Source organism: Diadema setosum, chromosome 3 (genome assembly GCF_964275005.1).
Source record: "Diadema setosum chromosome 3, eeDiaSeto1, whole genome shotgun sequence".
In the NCBI taxonomy this organism is placed as follows: Eukaryota; Metazoa; Echinodermata; class Echinoidea; order Diadematoida; family Diadematidae; genus Diadema; species Diadema setosum.
In genome coordinates, this window is record NC_092687.1 from 14617527 (window position 1) to 14637907 (window position 20381).

At 37.8% G+C, this 20381-nt stretch overlaps 1 protein-coding gene across 1 annotated transcript; it reads right to left on the bottom strand.

Annotated features, from left to right (window-relative positions):
* Positions 1 to 1467: 1467 nt before the first annotated feature.
* On the bottom strand, positions 1468 to 20146 carry LOC140246631 (uncharacterized). Its single transcript, XM_072325972.1, has 8 exons — positions 20076 to 20146; positions 17405 to 17529; positions 16730 to 16859; positions 15371 to 15636; positions 11029 to 11273; positions 5170 to 5342; positions 2724 to 2901; positions 1468 to 2139 (listed from the first exon to the last, which is right to left on the bottom strand). The coding sequence occupies exons 1-8, from the start codon at positions 20084 to 20086 to the stop codon at positions 1468 to 1470; spliced, it is 1800 nt and encodes a 599-aa protein (XP_072182073.1). The 5' UTR covers positions 20087 to 20146.
* Positions 20147 to 20381: the final 235 nt, after the last annotated feature.

Below are 20381 nucleotides of genomic sequence, written 5' to 3' on the forward strand. Positions count from 1 at the left end.
TTTTTCTTCTGTAACAATACATCTCTCGGTCGCACACATCACAGACAGAACTAAAGTACAACACCCATTGCCATGATTACATACTATCCTGACATATTTTTTTTTTCTCCAAATCGATCTATGATACCTGTAACCATGCAATATGAAATATTGAATTATTTTCCATTAGATACATACTCCCCTCCCCCCCCCCAAAAAAAAGGAAGCAAAAACAAACAAAATACAATAGTGTTCCCCCAACACCCCATCCTCAACACAATAAAAGTTCAGTTACATGCAAACATTCTCATTTTGATTTTTTTTTCTTTTAAACGCAAGCTGTTACACAGTGTGTTGCAGTGTAATTGTAATATGAAACGTTTTCAATATCGTCTGCTACTTCTCTCTTTTAAAACACAATTTTTCATCTTAGTTTATTTGCATTTAGCAAAAGAAATTTCGATCTTACTAATCCTCATTCGTTAAACAAAATTATGAACAGTATTGCAAAATCGTTCTATTTACTTGTACTACGTGAAAGTATGTTATGAAATGAAACAAAATCTGATAAATTCACAGCAATTACAAGTACCATGTAACATTTGGTGTAATCCAAACCATGCATTGTTATGATACAGTATGCAATTTTTTTTTTAATTGTTATTTGCATCTTAACTGCTATGCAGTAGCCATAATTAATTCTGATTGGCAAGTGGATTTCGGTTTTCCATCACTCTCATGAAACAAAAGAATAATGAGTCTGTGTTTCTAAGTAAAAATTAGTGTATTTATTGTGAAATTATGGAGGAGTTATATTTTTGATTGGGCATTATTGGAAAATAGGTCAGAAATAAACTAAAGCCGACCATGCAGTAAATCCTTTGTGAAATACATTGTAAGTGAAAGGTGAATAGCTCTAATAACAGTACATTATACAGTATTACACACACACACACAAAAGATATTCATGTCAGCTGGTGTGCCGAACATCAGTATAACAATATACGTTGGACATTGTACATTCGCGTTCAACAATTGATCTTTGCGCTTTGAATGTATTTGTTGTTTAGCACAATATATCGGGTATATTACTTGAAATTATGATAGTACCACACTCTCATGCTTGAAACTTGCAAAGACATGAAAGAGAAACAAATCAGCTGTTCCACAACATCATTTTGGAAATGGATCTGTGATTCAACCCGCACGGTTATCAACATGTTATATCTTTGTGGCATGCAAAACATGTGAAAGCATGAAGAATTTGTAATACATGTACATATCCAATACTACTTTAGTATCCAAAAACAAATTGTCTCGGTAATGGTTGTTAACAACTCATTGGTTTTGTCTGTTTTATTTTCATTGAGGTGTGTCTAACACCATTTCATTTTTTAAAGGACCTACCAGATCGGGTGAATATATGATATGTATGCCTACTCAAATGTTGTCCTTCATCTGTTGGTACAACTGCAAAGAAAACAGCATTCATTTCTCTTCCTCCACGAAAGCAATGGTAGTAGCGATCTTTCTGTTTACTTTTGCCCGGTCTGCTGCCATTCCAACTCGTCTTTGTGATTTCTTCTTGCGCAAAGGTAGATCTCGTGCAGCCTTTACCCTTTTACTCTGGCTCTGGGTGATCTTTCTTTTGAATCTGACACTGTGCACAACAGGTGTAGGGACTATTTCATCTGTGTTCATCATGTCCTGTAGTGTCATTACGAGTGCTGTTAGATGATCATCTGCATACTGCAGGATTGCTACATTGTCGCACATGTACGACATGTCCTTGATAAGGTCCAGTTTCTCTCTGCATCTGAGAGCAATCCGCTTCGTGGCTGATTTTCGGCCCACCCTTCCTTCCAACGGCTCTAGTGAGCACTGCGAATCGACTGGAGGCACCTCATGATGCACGTCAGGTTCAAGAGTCATCCCAATGTAAGATGTTACTTCCTTGTCGAGGGTGAAAAATGGTGACTCTCTGAACATCTCAGGCAATTGCAACCAATTTGCTCCTTGCCCATGTAGAAGAACGGCAAACATATGCTTGCACGGAAGGTGTGACCACGACCAATCCATGCAAGCACAGCTCGGGAGCCCACTCTCGGTCTTCAGGTAGACATCATACATCTTCTTTTTGGAGAAGACTTCACTCTTCACCTGCAATATCATGAGAGTCATTGCACACACAAAATACACATCAGTCTTCATGTTTGTTTGTTTTCTTCAGATTCGTCATTGTTCATGCCTTCATTGCAAATATAGATTTTGTTTGAACATTTTTTCTTGGTATTAGTCTCTGTAAACTATACATTCAATGGTATGTGTGCACTTTTCGAGATTAAGAGAAATGATTGAAATAGGTACGATTTGAACATGCCATCTGCTACTTCCTTTGGAACAGTCTACATTTCTCACATGATATAGTATGAAAATGAACTGGGACCAGCTACACCATGTCACCTGGGACAAGACAATGGAGCGTGCTAATCGGTATAGATGAAAGACAATGAAATAGAAGAAATAGGGCCCCAATGTGTTGTGCACGATATAGATAATTATAAACTAATTGCAAAGAAATGATAGGGAGGATATGTCTCTGTAGGTATCTATAAGCAGGTCTACAGTTATGCAATTGACTCATTTTCGATTTATAGTTATCGCAGAATTAAAGAAGACATGAATGTTCACGCACACAAAGAACAATGCATAGACATACATCCAATAAATCATGATAAACATGCCTGATAATGATTGTCTGATATCTTGAGAACATCATCTTTTTCGAGGGTGTTTGCCATCTCCACTTTCTTCATGCAGTGCTTTATGAAGCCAGCTGGTCTGTCCTTCAGGTACTCTGGTATTGCCTCACTGTAACTTCTTCCCAGGCATCCCATTGCGCTCACATTCTCCTTGATGTATCTGTATTATATGAAATGCGATCAAAAGCACAAATGGTACATTATTCTTATTATGAAAACTTCAATGCTAATATTTCCAATCAAACTGAAAATATTGATAGTGAATATTTTTCACCATAATGAAGGCTTACGCAGTTACTCTCTAATGTTTGCCAAGCCAAGTGAAAATGTGGCCACTCACATTTGGGCAAAAATACATCTCCATGAAAGAAGTTATGCGATCATTCACTTCCACACTTGAGTTAGCAATTCACGCCGCGAGTATTCAATTCCGTTGGAAGGCGATGGAGCGGCTTTTAAACGAGCATCCAAATTTCCATTTTCCCTTCACAAGAACATTTTAAGGGATGGTGCAGTATTGATGGAGATGAAAATTGGGCTTTATACCAAGAAAACACAAATAGAACAGTACAGAACATACCATTTTAAGAGGAATTCAAAGTTCATTTTAAATATCTGATACATCAGAAAACAAAGTATAACAAAACAATCGTAATGTGGCTTCCACACTTTATTAGGATCGCTCTATTTTGGATATCTTTGCCATTTCAAAATCAATTTTCATGAAATAAACGTTTAAATCTTCATGGAATTACATGCTCTTTCTTATTGAAGTTTCTCAATATCTCACAAAAAAAATATGATAGAAACCTTAAGTTTAGTCTCAACCAAAACTATACAAGCCCTTTCATTACCAATCGAGTTCATCCATTGAAGTTTAGATTGAAAGGTTAGCGGCCGCATTGCCAGCGGCAGAAGATGTTGACGTGATAAATGGCGAGCGCATGTCACACAAAAATGCGTAACATCTATTAATTCACAGAGAGAAACAGAAAAAGAAAAGAAAATCATATATATCGGTGCAGACACATGTTCTGATTGCTAATGAATAAAACCACTAACTGCGCTGAGATCTGCTCTCCTTTATTCATTTGAAATACCAGTTTGCTTAGCATCCTTACAAGTGTCACAATAGTCTATACTTTTCCCAAAAAGAAAATCCAGGGCATATTTGGGAAGAACAAAACATCAGCGGCATGTCACAACAAAGAAATCAGGTACTGTGTGGTATTCTCATCAAAGGCAATGATGCTGTGTTGCACCCCATGGCAGTGAAAATGAACAGGCTGGAATGTAATTTCACGAATAATTACGCATGTACCTATCCCCCCCCCCCAAAAAAAAAAAAAAAAAAAAAGAAGAAGAAGAAAACCAACAACAACCAAGCAACCAAGGAACCAACCAACAAGCAAACACACACAAAAAACATGAAAATATAACAGAAGTAAAACACATAATCATTTACGTACAAATTGTGGGGTGAAACTATAATTGATACCATGCCTATTCCATTACTCCTAAGAAAAACAGGTTGCGTCTATCGCGATATTGAATGACATCTTCGCGAAGTTGGAGAACTTTATACGGATTTGATTGACAACGTTTCAGATTTGATTGAAGTGATTGCAGATTCAGTTCATCGCAAAATGAATGTGAACGTCAATACGTCCGTGTTAATGTCCACCCCCCCCCCCCAGCAACCCCTAAATTTAGTGATATGAAATGCCATTTTCACTGGGGCATTAACCGCATAAACTCATAGAACTACTTCAATACTACACATGCCTTTAAGATTTTGACTGTATGCAGGCACTGCAGTTACTGGAAATTAGATCACTCATGTGTATGAACTGGGATTGCTTGAAGGAGGAAGGTGGGAATAGCAGTACAATTGAGCACCCGTATATGAACAGACTCAAGTCCAGAAGTAAAGATCTTCTTGCAGTAGAATAGGTGCAATGATTGCAAATCTTTTCAGTTCCACTCAGTTTCTCTTATCATGAATTACAGTTAAAGTTGGTTATGGGAAATTCATTCAGATCATCAAATTGAATTTGGTTTTACACTTGTGGTGATTTCTTTTTCGTTAGTAAGTTGATGTTGTTATACACGTCAAAACATAATCTTCAAGTGATTCCTGAGGTCACTTCAAAATTAGTGAAAATACACATTTTCACTAATAATTCACTCCAATTTCACTTTGAACTTTCTCTCTCTCTCTGTTATCTACTTCTTCAATAGTGAACATTTACACTTGTTATTACAGACATTACCTATTAATCGTGGAGTTCCCTAGATAGTAAACACTGACCCGTGATTAACAAAAACAAGCAAGCAAAGAAAATCCAAACAAACGAGAAAAAGGTTTAAACAAACGTAATATTCATCTTTTCACAAACAAGAAAAAAATATGAATTATTCCTCATACTTTTGCATCATTGCTGGAAGATATTCCGTCAGCAGGCAGTGCAACATGCCACATACGCTCGCATCCTTCCTTTTTTCTAGGAAGGCATACTTGAATACCTTGTTCTGAGCTTCAAGTCCGTTGTTGGTGTTTACTTGGATGCCTTCATTGTTCCTGTAGGCCCACACCCACCGCTGTAAAATTAGTACAAAGAAACAGAAAAAGAAAGGAATGAAAGACAGTCAAAGTGTTCGCGTGTACTACTGTAATCCTCTAGTTCTGACTGCATTTTTAATGGTAAACCATCTTTGGTCATGTTTTCTTGCATGGATATAATTCATCTTTCAAATACTGGTGAATTACCATCTAACATCCAATATTTGTGATGCAATTGTTTTCCATATTTAACACGTTTCCCTTGGTCATCTTTGCACATTTCCCGACGTTTGCATGTTTCCAGGCGAAACCTGCATGCATTTCCTGGCATATGCACATTCCAAGCTCCGAAGATCCTCCCCCACCTTCATCCACCACGAAAGAAAACTGGCGCAAGATGCTGACTCATCATGGCTCGCCCAGAGCATGGAGCTATCAATTGGTAGCTCCATGCCCAGAGTGTCAGAAAATGGGAGGGCTGTGGAGCCGGGAAATGTGCAAACGCTGGGTAATGTGCAAACACCGGGAGATGTGCAAACGTCTCGCCGGGAATTGTGCAAACGCCTGGAAATGTACAAAACGTCTTGCCGGGAAATGTGCAAATGCCGGGAAATGTGCAAACGTCTTGCCGGCAAAAGTGCAAACGCCGGGAAATGTGCAAATGTCTCGCCAGGAAATGTGCAATTTCATCGATGGGAGATGTTCAAACACGACGCCGGGAAATGTAAAAAAGTTAAGTTTTGCGGGGAAATGTGCAAATGTAGTCGGGAATGAGCAAATCATTTACTCTAGCAATACTAGTACTGTGTATAAAGATGATCGACAAACTCCATGTCAAAATTGCGCATGAACCTCCACCATTAATACTTTCTTAATAAGATCCTTGACAGATTTTTCAACATAATTGGCAGGTAGCACCATTATGGCAATGGGCCACCTCAATTTATTTAGACTACTCATCCTCCCACCCCCCCCCCCGAAAAATGGGTGGGGGGGGGGGGGGGAACCTCAAAGTCCCTGCACTTCTTCCCAGAAATTCTTCTTATATTCTATATACTATAAAGACATTGATGACAGTAGTTTCAAGTCTAATGACAAATCCAGAGATGCAGAGCACGAGTCCATGTGGGGGGGGGGGGGGGGGCTTCAACTCCCCTCCCTACCCGTGTAGCCTCCAATCTCTGGAATTTTTAATCTTCTTCTGTCGAACCAAAAACGATAGAACTACGTTAATGCTATGCAGTGTTAGTGAAAGTTCAGGTGTGATAATGGCGGATCCAGGGGTGCCCTGATAGGGAGGTGGGGTGTGAGGCGGAGGAGGGAGGGGGGTTTTCCACATTGTTCTTGAAAAATCTCTACTGATTTTCACCTACACTGTACTTTGATGTTGAGTTGTTAAAATTATCCCCCACCCCTCCCCGCCGAAGAGGAGGGGAGTTGGGGGTGGGTGAGTTGAAGCCTCAGAGTTCCTGAACTCTTAATTTTGATATTTATCTACTGTAGATTCGAAAAAGAACAAATTTAGTGCTATGAAGACCTTAAGGACTGAAATCTCATGTTTGATTATGGCGGGTGCAGGGATGCTCTGATAGGGGATGGGTCGGGTGAGGGGGATGAGGGACATTTTCCAAATTTTCTCCCTCTTCTTTAAAAAATCTATGACAAATTTTCACCTTCCCAACCCCAAAGGTGGGAGGAGTTTGAGCCCCCCCCCCACCCCCATCTCATCCCCTCAATATTCAGGTATTTGTTGAAAACGACAAAAGGAATACATAATCAAATTTGAAGAAATTTTCTGTAAAACTAAGATGAACAGAAATCAATTTTATCACAAATTGGGAAGGTTGATCTCCTTTGATGTTTACGTGCAATAGCTGATTGGTCTTCAACAGCCTCTCAATCAATGAAAAAAAAAATGAATTACTACATATATGTTCACGTTTCAGGACAAGAAGTTTGCTTCCTCCGATAACTTTCAATGAGTTTATTCTTCGTCCTATTACATGTGCACCCAATTTAGGGGTTCTTTTTGATGATCAACTGCATTTGACCGATCATATTAACAGTATATGTTGTACAGCATCATTTGGACTACAAAGAATAGCTTCAATTATACGTTATCTTGATGAAATTGCGACTAAACGGCTTATACATGCTTTTGTAATGAGTAGAATTGATAATTGTTGTGGATTGTTATATGGTTTGTCAGTTTAGGTAGACTGCATTGAATTAAAAATTAAGCTGCAAGATTGGTTACCCGAACTTACACATGTGACTCTATTTCTTCAACATTACACATGTTGCACTGGTTGCCAGTCAAAGATAGCTTAGTTTGCAAGTTACTTGTAATTTCACATAAATGTCAACATCAGTTAGCTTCTCATTACTTGCAACAGCTCCTCCAAGAATATCAACCTGCCAGACAACTTCGCTCAAGCACCAAACAATATTCAAAACCGGTTAATGTATCAACTAAGTCATACGGTCAACGACCGTCAACGATCATTTGAATATATAATAATCAACTCCCCAATGATATCAGAGAATGTTCATTATTACACCAGTTCAAGTCTTTATTGAAGTCTCATTTATTTGTAAAGTAACTTCTATTGTTTTGTAAATTGTTGAATGATGTGTTTAAGTAATTTCCTTCTTTTGTATCTGTGTGTTCTTACATATGAGTCTAACCCCCCAAACCCCAAATTGTCTCAAGGGGGCGAGCAATGTTGTACAGAGGCGGATAAATGTTGGTCTGGTCAGTTAGCTTCTCTCTGTACTGGTCGGGGGTTAGGTAATCACATAGACACCAGTCATCATAAAATGTACAATACCAAAATTTAAAAGGGACCTAATATTTCTCCACAGGAGTAAGGACAAAATATGAACAAGGGTACAGTTCATATATTTAACTCTAATGCTTCTAATGGCATATTTATTCACCGGCCTTCCCGTAGGCCTGAAATAATGAATTACTCACAAACAATTTCCTTTTTACAACTCATGACACATTTTTGCAAATATCTACTGAACGACATTTTGTCACCCTTGCAACACTAATCAATAATACATAATACAACTGAACCTCTCTCTCGCACTCATCTCTTTAATGCTCATTAACAGGAGACTCTTTACGACCATTTTACTCTACGGGAGGGGAAGGGGTTTCGTTATTTGGGAAAATGAAATTAGTGGGGGTGTGGCCACTTAGCTCGACGTCTTTTTGGTAGACGCATGAAGACCTCCTCCGCATGTCGATGTCGTCATCGCCGATGAGCTGGGGTGTCCAGTCGGAAATCTGCATCTACCACAAACTTGTAAACCGGTTCATCACCAGGGGCGTGGGGAGTCCAGCATCAACACAGTCGCTGTCACTTTACTTTGCCCATGGACCTACAACAATAAGTCCATGCTTTGCCTCAGTCGGATGGAACGCTCCAACCATCATGACCATGACGCCAACCAAACAGCTGTCGCTCGAGTTCATTACACTCTGGCTTTGGGTGAGCCGAATTAAATCATGTGAACAGTCCGATTAACATCATCGGAATGACGCTCACAGTTCTATGTCAGCGAGGTACACAGTGTCAGTGCAGGTTGATGATTAATTTGGAGAGGACATGATGGGTGAAGGAAGGGGGTTTCCAACTCAATTTAGTGGTCTCCAACCAAAAATCTGCTCCTGTCTCCTCAAGCTTCAAACAACTCTCAAAGTTCCAAAATACTCTGCAGCTCTTAATTGCTTCTCTACATAATGTGTAGGAGCTCGATCGAATTTTGATTGCCACTTCTCTCCTGTCAGCTCAGACATTCACCAAGTCTGACACTCACCAACTTTTTTAAACAACTCTCTAACATGCTCTTTTATACCTAATTAACTATTCACATTTTCTTTTCCTACCATTATTTCATTGGTTAAATTTGATCTTTGGGAGTGTCTCCACAAAATAATAAAATCCCATTGGTGAAATGTCCCATTAGCTCCTGCCATTATTCCCTATGCAAAATCTGCTGTGGTGTTCCCTGTCAATTTCCTCATACTTATAATTAACGATATCAAACAAGGGGCAGGAGACAAAGAGCCAGTGTCCACATTGCTCACCAATGGTCTCTAATTTGTTTGACTACTTCTTAACACCGGAATCATTGCACATGAAAATTAGGGGGTGAGGAGCCTCCTCACACTAGTTACCTTCAGTTTATTGGGGTGGGGCTCTGGTACTGAGGATTATGGACCTGTTATGGGGGAGTTAATTGCTTAACTCATAAACTGCCGTCAATCAATCTTCTCTTGGGAAGGGGAATTGACCACGAGAAAACAAGGGAAGTCTGGCAGGAAGCAAAACAAAGGATTTCACCAGGACCTCACTGACTGCATAAACTCTAAGAAGGGGCTGTATAGGGCTGTGTACTTTTGCGTCACCGGGACATTTTGTGTGCTAGAAGCCACTGGGCTACATGCATAATCTGTCTTTTCTCATTTCTAAAAGGCTCAGAGACTTGAATGTAATTTGCGCTCTAGAAAAATGTTTTATAATTATTATCTGATGAAATTTCATGTCTGCTATAATCGTCACGTGGTGGCTGCCCTCGTCTTAGCCCCCGCTCTGAGGAAAAGGAACAAATTGAACTTGTTGCCGTTTCGAACAAAGTGGGATTCTATTACCCTAGAGATGCTACCACGTTTGGTGAAAATTCGTCAAAGATTTATAAAACAGATGCAGAAAATGTGGAAAAACCCCCTTCTTCCTCTAATTTCCCCCTCCCCCGGATTCACCATAATCAGACGTGAAATTTCAGTCACTAACGTCTTCATTAGCACTAACTTACCTCTATCTTTCCGGTTTGACAGAAGAGGACAAAATCCAGAGTTTAGGGATCATATCACCGTAAACATGCTTTCTGCCAAGTTTGGTGATAATCTGTAGTGACATTTATGAAGATGCTGAAAATGTGGACAATCCCTCTCCTCTGCGTCACCCCCCCCCCCCCCCCCCCAATTCAGGGCTCTCCTCGATCCACTATAATCAAAAATGAAATTTCAGTCATTAATCTCTTCAAAGCACTAACTTTGCTCTATCTTTTTTCGGTTCGGCAGAAGAAGAGGGGAAAAATCCATAGTTCAGGACCTTTGAGACTTCAACCCATCCTCCTCCTTCGGTGATGGTGTGTGTGCGTTGGGGGGGGGGGGGGGGACTCATTTTAACAAATTACGACCATATCACTGTTAAGATGCTATCTGCCAAATCTAGTGAAAATTCGTTGTGAGGTTTACAAGAAATGTTGAAAATGTTAAGAAAAAGGACAAATGGTCACTATAGACAGGTGGTGGCTGATACATGGGATAAAGGTAGTAATGATTCATCCACATGTTTGATTGAGAGTATCTGTCCCATGTGTGCTTAATATAGGTGAAATGAACATTTGCACATTTACCGGCGTCACGTTTGCACATTTCCCGTTGATGAAATTTAGAGAATTGCACATTTCCCGGCAAGACGTTTACACATTCCCCGGCGTTTGCACATTTCCCGGCGTTTGCGCATTTCCCGGTGTTTGCACATTTCCCGGCTCCACAAGGGCCTATCAACGCCAATATTGTGCTGTTCATCTAAATGAAAAGCATAATTGCTCTTCATGAACGCGGTTATGCATGCTTGCTTAGATTTTATTGCTTTTGTTTTTCCTATAATAATGACAATGTTTAAGTTACAGAATGATACTCACCCTACTGTGTGGGATCCATTGCTTGGAAAACCAGGTCTGCAACCTTTTGTTATCCCTCCAGATCTGCGATGTCTTCAGGGATTCCAGGGCCCTTTCATAGTCTGCAGGTGTCACAGCATGCGCACATTTACGCAACATAGAAAGCAAATTCTCTTTGCAGGCTGCTGGAACACAATTACATGACTTCGCCACCCAGCGGACCCAACTCTGCTCTCGATGGAAGTCACACAAAAAGACATGACACCCTGAAGATTGAAACACATAGTAACAATAATATGTTTCACTTATTGACATTCGACCTGCATCTGAAAAATCTTGCTGTTGCTGAATGTAACGATATACGTTAGCACATCGCACATTCACTTGCTGATTGTTTCTTCGTATGTATTTAATTTTCAGGCAGACGGACTTTGCGGTTAGGATATGACAACGAAAAAAAACGAGTCCTTACAGTTTGTGCTGTAGGGCCAACAATAATGTCTATTTTTACAACTATTTCAACTAGTCATATTGAATACTGAATCATGTGATATTAAAGGGAGTGCCTAGTAACTGGTCAGTGGGAATCACTGGGAAGGCTGGGGGATGATTGTTCGAATCTTTGTTGGATTCATTTTAGAGTACATTATGTCTATTGTTGTGTGATAATTAATTGCTTCAGAATGGTCTCATATTCTAGTAATGTGCAGTTCAATGGTTCCAGGCTAGCATGCCTGTACACTGACGGGGCATTAAACTGCTTATTATTTGAACACGCGACCGTTCTGAAGCAAATTATTTTCACATAACAATACATTATATAATGTACTCTTTAATGCATCCTTCAAGAATTCGAACAATCATCCCCCAGCATTCCCACTGATAAATACTGATCAGTTACTCGCCATCTCCTTTAACAAAGCATGATGTATACGTGGGGAAATGCAAATCACACGTTTTTTTACAGCATAAGGATAGTATCAAATAACTTCTCTCTTCTCATGGAGTACACTGACATACGAATGATGTTTGGAAAACTAAAATATGATAGCACAAACAATAACCATTGTGGTATATTATACTTGCATTAAATATTCAAAACGTTTCGCAACGTCGCGTCGGACGTTACGAGGATTTGAAATTTCGTTTTTTTTTTTTTTTTTTTTTTTTAATGTGAAAACGTTGCATATGTCATATACATCATGCCTGAAGGCAAAACAATGACCCTCATCATTTCACAAAACTATGTATAGACACATTCATTTGATATCGACACCCTGACATACCTCCCAAGAGGCTTCGATCAGGAGGAAATAGATTACTAAGTCTGGTGAGATGAAATTCCCATATAGGCCTATCACAAAAATATATGCTACAATGTCCTTGATGTGCATTGCTGCAGTTTCTTGATGAGAGAGAAAAGGTACTCATGATTTTTTTTTTCTTTTCTCAACTAGACATTATTGCCTATTGTATGTATACCTAAAAAAAAAAATAAATGATTACAAAATTATATGCTATGTACATGCAATTATCATATAAAAGCGTTTCTTTTTTTTTGGGGGGGGGGGGAGGGTGGAAAGGAGCGTTATGGATCTGTATGGATCATGTAGATCATGTTTGTAAAATTATTTAACGTAATATTGGCGTCATTGATAGGTTTAAACTGTTTCTTCCCCAACACTCTTTACTTATACTGTTTTCGTCTTTGATATTATACCTTCTTTGAATTACGGAATTTTAGCATCAGGAAACACGCATCAAATATTATTAGATAGGGTTTTATTGTTACAAAAGAAAGTATTTCGAATCATTTGTAATGCCGCTCCTTGCTCTCATACAGCTTTTGTTTTTTGAAAGTAAGATTCTGGAAAATGAAGATTTGTTTTTATTTCATTTAAGACAATTTATGTATAATTATAATAGCAATTTTCTTCGCGTTGTTTGATGTTATGTTTCCTCGTATCCTGACATACCATAGTTACCCAACAAGACAGTCTAATGAATTTCATTTGACCCTCCTTAGAACTGTGTTACCTCACCAGACATGTATTCATACAGGTCCAAGATTCTGGAACACCCTTTGTCCAGACATAAAAAATGATCCTTCTTTGTATTCGTTTACAAAAAAAAAAAAAAAAAAAAAAAGTATTGAAATCATTCCTCCTTAAGTGTTATGATGTAACAGAAAGAAACTAAGTTTGTTTGTTAATTTTGATAGCATGTAGGTTTGTAAGCACCATGATCCGATTGATTCTTCATAGGTATGTCAGGTCGCGTCTTTTGCGGCATTCCTCATCACATCCCTTGTTTATTTAGGTGCACACTTGTATACTATTACACGTGATCTCACAGAACAGATGATATGTTCTGCTATCAGCAATTCCTTACAATTATATTGTATAATATATCACTTTCTCGTTGCTTTCAGCGCTTTACACTTCATGATAATCTGTATCTATTGAAAAGAATACGATATTTCATTACTCAGAAAACAGCTGCATTATTTTACAAATCTGTTATTCAAGCTCATTTTGATGACTGTCCTGTGGTGTGGGTAAAACACCAACAAAACAAATTTAGATAAGTTGCAATCTCTGCAAAACCGATCCTTGAGGGAAGTGTTGAAGGTGAATCAGTTATTCCCAAGTAGATCATTGTATTCCCCATTAAAACTAGATCGATTGCAAATTCGCAGATCAAAGCATTTAGCTCAAGTTATGTATCGATGTGTTCATCATACTGCCCCTCAGTATCTGAATGAACTCTTTACAGTACGTCAATCACATTATGCCACAAGGACGGGCGACATGCAATTGAACATTACACGCCCTAAAACAGATTATGGTAAAAGATGTTTTGTATATAAAGGTGCTTCTTTATGGAATGATGTAGTTCGACATATTTCTTCTGATATTTCCCTTGATACATTCAAAAAACAACTACATGAATATATAAAATGATAATGAATATAGGATGCGTAACCGGATGGAGTTTAAACCATTTTTTTTTTTTTATCATCAATTCACATTCAAAATATCTCAGCAATACCGATTCTCTTCTGTATTTGAAATTCAGTGTCACATGCCCTTATTTTTTTGTTTTTTTTTAAGTCGTAATCTAAGGCCATGTAGATATTTTTTTCCTTTTTCTTCTTTTGTGTCTGAAACAAGCTATCATGGTGCTTATACCTTGTTTCTTGTTCTTTGCATATTATGTGATGTATATCCTTGTCGTACTGTATGTATAATGTTTGTATTTTTAACTTGTATGTGTGGACCCCTCTGAAAACCAGCCTTTGGCTGACGAGGGTGTTCCACCCCATGAGTGGAAAACAAAAACTGAATTGAATTGATTGAATGATATGGCTAATAGACTCTCTTGATTTGATCTTGAATGTATCGATTGATCTAGGCTTTTTGTTTTTAATTGTCTTTTTAGTCGTCTCTTTACTTCTATTTCTGTTCCCCCCCCCCTTTCCAATTCTATATATATATATATATATATATATATATATATTTTTTTTTTTTTCTTTTTTTTTTAATTCCCGCAAATGTGAAGTTAAGTTTTCACCTAATTTTTTCTCCTGTGAGGTGCCCAAATTGTACAAGCATAGTCTTTTGAGTGGGTACCTCCACTTTTTGCAGGATGTAAAAATATGTTAGTATGAAAATTGCCTCATTTTGAAATGACATAGTGACAAACGTTTCCCTTTGCTGTCTATTTATCATTCGTTCAAACGCATGTCGAATTTATAATTTTGTGCATTCTGTTGAAAGAATTGAAAATAAAACCTTTGAATTGAATTAAATGGATGAGTGAAAATGGTAACTCTGGAGTGCAACTAGTTTCAGGGAGCTTAACAGCAAATGAATGATCCTGTATACCATCATAGTCATTAAAACATATGAAACATACGGTCACGGGCAATGGATGAAAAGATGTGCTTATGTAATAGAACATCAGCACCATTGTGCTGATTTGCTTCCTTAATTGTTCTATGATTATAAGTATGCTGGTATAGCGACAATGCGCAATCCCCTTCGCGTCTTTCGCGAAATGAATTACTGCTTCATGACGTTGGAACAAACTTCTCTTCGACCAATCTTAGTGGCTACTTTTTAGATTTGATTTACATGAACACAAGTTAGACTGACTGAAAATGTATTTGAATGACAAAAGAACCGGTTATGGATGAAACCCTCGAAGTGAATAGACGCAGTATTAATTTTGCATGACGACCTCACGGAAGAGATCGTAATATCCTACATCTTAAATCAGAGTAACTTCTAACATGAGTAGAACGTTCCATAACGGATTTATACATTTTCCGCAACGACGTTATCTACATTTTCTACTCTACCTGGAAAGGTCTCTTCAATTGCTCGTATCTCCCGTTCCGAGAAATCTGTCATGAAATATCTCGGAGTCCAAGGCCTTTCGTCTTCCATCATCCACTGCTGAATAGTTCGGAGTCCCTCCTGAATGGCTGCAACTGTCTCGAACTGGACGACGAATTGTCCTGCGACACTATATCCAAAGTTTGTTTTCACAGCCAAGAAGAACATGGGAAGCTCGTATCTCGTTGTCTTATATGTGGCATCCAAAAGGCAAAGGGTATTGCCGTATCTAACATTAAGAAAATATAAATTTTGAATTCAAATTTGCTATCATGAAACTCAATATGCATGGTTACTTTGGATTCTATGTATTTTTTTTTTCAAAATGAAGTTTCAAAAACAAGATGAAAATACAAATCTGAAGCTGATATACTACTTGCGGTAGAAAAAACGTGGCTATCATAAATCCAGCATGTGGAATTAACTTTGGCTACATTGACCAAAAAATGATTGACGCTTTCAGTAATGTATTAGGCATTAATGTATTTTTCCTTCTTTTATGTACTAGGAAATAAAGTGCATTGTACGATTTGAAAGTCCTATGAAATTACTATGATTAAGGAGATGTTAATTACGACAACTTTGCGATGTTTTGTGCTGTTATGAGTAATGGGATACGGGCATAGGAATAAACACGTTTTCACACTATAGCTTTGTATTAAATTAATAATAAATTTCAAGAAAAAGAAAGCTATATACAAAATCAAGAAGTAACCAAAAAAAAAAAAAAAAAACCAAACGAATTAGGGTAATTATTAATCATCCCCATCCCCTCCCTTAAGATAGGGGGAAAAATACCCCCGGCTCCAAACTTACAGTTAGGGACAACGTTGTACTAAAGATTAGTGTTATAAGGTTTAGGCTATAAGGGCTGGAGGTTGGGTAAAGTTTAGGATTAAGTTCAGGATTCTAAGACTAGGGTTAGGGTTTTTTGAAGGATCTTGGGTAATTCTCCAAGGTATAATTGACCTAGAAAAAAAAAAGAGATAGAGAGTGAGAGAAGAACAAAACATAGAAATATGTCCTGCATGTGCAGTGATTTAAGTTTTGAATCCCTAAGCATGAAAATCTTCATCAATATTATTGTTCACGACATTATTTATAACAGCATCCATCAAAGGACTGAAGAATATAGTAACGGGTACATGTATGAAGAAACACGTTGTTGAGATAGAGAAGGAACGAAATTTATTGCAGTAGGGACTGTATACATTGGAATAAATATCAACAAGGAAGGACATAGTTGCAGAGTGGTGATTTCCCATCACTCAACAATAGTGTAAGTATCTAAACAGGATCTGTACATGCAGATATTAAATAACCTTTGGAGAAGGTGTCTTTGATACTCGGTTTGGTGGCAGAAGAAGAATGTTGCTTTCTCTTCTTTCTTTGGTATTGGAAGGACTTCATCTTCGTCATTCATGTCGTCAGCATTCAATGACTGCTCAACGTCTGTAATGCAGAATATAGATATTACAAAATGAGAAGATAGGTGTACTTTAAATGCAAATCAAATTACAGACAATGACTAAATGAAAACTACAAATTTATGCAATGCAGAAGTACTTCCCTTGCAAGCCCACCAAACACCAATATCATATTTAAGTCCTCCCATTACATTGAATATGTAAATACATGTACCAGAAACGTTAAACATAAGGTCTGTATTTAAAAATGGCGTGCTGCAGGAATTGAGTCATCTTGAAACTTGCACTGTGGTTGAAAAGTTATAAATAAGTAATTACATGGTGACGGTCAATAAAACTCTCGTTCAAAGGACATCCCTCACATCTTTTTTATACCAATGTAAACATTTTGGAATTTACCACAATTTCTTTTGTTTTTGTTTTTCTTTTTGTTTTTGTTCGTGATTGCTTGTTTGTTTGTTTGTTTGTTTGTTTGTTTGTTTGTTTGTTTTTTGGTTTGTTTGTTTGGTTGGTTGGTTGGTTTTTTCTTCTTCTTTTTTCGGAGGGGGAGGGGGGGGGGAAATTAGGCACCTTGTGCAGTTGTTTCCGCTGTCGGTTCAGATGTTGCAAGCACAAGCTTGTACTTATCCCTTGGATTCTGTGTCCTCCACTCCTCGACTTGTTTTTGTAGGTTTTCTTGATCCAGTTTGGCATATCTAGTCAATTGATTGAATGAATGAATGAATGAATGAATGAATGAATGAATGAATGAATGAATGAATGAATAAATGCACGCATGCATGCATGCATATACGGATCAATCAAATAATCAACCAATCAATCAATCCATACGTAAGTACATACATTGAACACATTCATACCTACTTACATACATACATACACAACTGATTTACCCCAAATCTTAATAAAATTGTTTTCTACACTCAGGTCAGTTTTATCCTTAGCCCAGGACAAGAGCTTAGTACGGGATTTATTGGCGAGTGTAAACAGCTGAAAAAAATTGGTACGGACTAACGATAGTCCTGGGTCAGAGAAAGTAAGGGGTTAAGAAACAAAAGTGTAAAAGGGGCTTTGGAGTGTGTTTTGACCATAGAGCTGTATTGAACATGGAAGCACACATCACAAGTGTGTGTAAATCATCATACCATATGATATATAATCTTAGACGTATTAGGACATATTTTGATGAGAACAGTATGAAAATGATCGTACAAGCATGCATTGTCAGTAAATTGGATTACTGCAACGTGTTATTATATGGACTCCCTGATTCTCAAGTTGGGCGCACGCAGCGATTCCAAAACTCCTGCGCAATGCTTATCTGTAACAAACCCAGGTTTTCAAGGATTACTTCTCTTCTGAAAGACTTACACTGGCTTCCGATTCGTTAACGAATATTGTTTAAGATTTTATTGATTGTATATAGGTCACTCATCGGTCAAGCCCCCAGGTACATATCCGAATCATTAGTATTCAAATCTTATAGACACACTCACAATTTAAGGACACTCTACTTTTACAAATGCCAACATGTAAAACAAAAGTAACACTTTATGGGAGACAGAGCATGTGCCTGTGCAGCTCCCAAAATCTGGAATGATCTACCATTACAAGTCCGGAAATCCCCAACCATAGCAGTTTTTAAGTCACGGCTAAATAAACATCTTTTCATTTAATTGTTCATTATCATCAAGCACATCAGAAGCTTTTGCAGCGCAGAAGAATATATGTTTATAGGTGTTGCGCCTTATAAATTGATATATTATCCAAAAAAAAAAAGAAGAAGTAATGTCTGACTTTATAGGTGGAGAGCAAGGAACCTCTCTCCACGTTCCTACCATCAGGCAGATCCGGGCCACTACGATAAAATAAGCAGAGAAGGGAATCAGCCAGTTAGTGTGTGTGTATAGATGTATGTTTACGTTTGTGTGTGCATTTATGAGTGTCATTTCATATCTCCTTTGCTATATCAGGAAATATTTCCGCACACACTTACACGCCCTTTAAAATATATGCTGTCACATCCGCCTTTGTTCTTGTGTTCGCACAGGCATGACGTCCCTTTTGTTAAAACGCAAGCAATTATTTGTGGGGGGCAAGCAGAAGGTACAAGCACAAGCAAAAGGTTTATAGATTTAAGCAATTGCTGGAGTTAGACCTTTTGCTTGACGAACTTGTGCTTTTGCTTAAAGCAATTGCTTGTTTCATGCATTGTGCCCATACACTTGGCTTGTTTACTTCTACTTATAGGAGTGCTTGCTCACGACTTCGGTGGTCATGTGTCTCTTGGACAAAATTCTGGAAAGTAACATTCCACATGTACACTATTTTCAAGCTACTAACATTCACATTGGATAATGCTCGAAGAAGCGATAATGATTAGAATGCGAGTGTGCACCAGTTTCGTCACTCTTTAAAATCCTGAAAATGGATGGAATTCCATCATTAAAAAAAAAAAAAAAAAAATCATGCCTCCGGAGGCACCTGAAGGTGGAGGCTAAGATGTAATTATTCAATCAATACGTTATTATTATCAGTCTTATTTATTATATATCATTATTCCGCGTAAACATTCACACTGAATAAGACAATCGCCTCATTCCTTATCATGTATTATAATGTTGAAGAACTTCGAAAGAAACATGTACTTTCATGTGCTGGAACCACATAAGACGAGTATAGAAAAAAAAATGTAATAATCACTGGAAACATGTGTAGACAATAAAAACAATAATGAAAGTTTCTGCAAAGCAATGAACATGACCATTACAACATCAAATGTTCTTGACATGAAATATGAAAATTTGACAAATCTGTTACTCAATAAGCTGAAAATTATAAACTTACCTGATAATTCCAAGTGGTATCATGTAAGCTGCCCAAGTTATCATAAGGCTGATAGTGTCAGATATAACATTATTATGTATCTTTCAAAGTATTGAACTTATCAAGTACATGTCATGAAGAATGCATATTTTTTCAAAACATCAGCAGTTGTTGCTTTGCTGGGTGAAGTTTATGTGCTATAAGAAAATTCCAGCTTATTCCTGCAAAACCTATAGCAAAAAGTCCCCATGTTTGCGATAAGCTAATCAAAAATCTTATTTCGGGTATAAAAAAAAAAATGATATAGCTCTGATTGATTACACCTGCCCTTTGCGAACTACGTACTAATGATGGCATACTGGTAAGCACAGATGAAGAGCTGATAAATCAGTCTGCATCATAAGTTATAGCATACCTCAACTTCATACGGGCCGCGTAGATGTGGTTTCTAATAACCCGGTCAGTTGGATAGTATGCTGTGTCTGAAGAAACTGGACGTGACTTTGGGTTTGGGAAAAGCACCGTTTCCACATACACCTTTAGGTGCCGCCTGGCCTCACTAACAGTGGTCACACCATGGCCAGCTAGTTCTTCTAGTTTGTTCTTGACGCTCACATTAATAGTGTTGAAAAATCCAGTTAGCTATATAAACGGGAGAGCATAAGAATAAGTAGGTGAATGGTACTAAAGAGAATGTGCCAGCAATGTTAATTTTCAGAGA

Bases quoted from the DNA above. Each gene is read 5' to 3' on its own strand.
- LOC140246631 (XM_072325972.1), bottom strand. The intron at 15,637-16,729 runs GTTATTTAATAT...TCTTAATGTTAG, and splicing joins CAAAGACACCTTCTCCAAAG to ATACGGCAATACCCTTTGCC. The intron at 2,140-2,723 runs GCATGTTTATCA...ATGATATTGCAG, and splicing joins TATCAGACAATCATTATCAG to GTGAAGAGTGAAGTCTTCTC.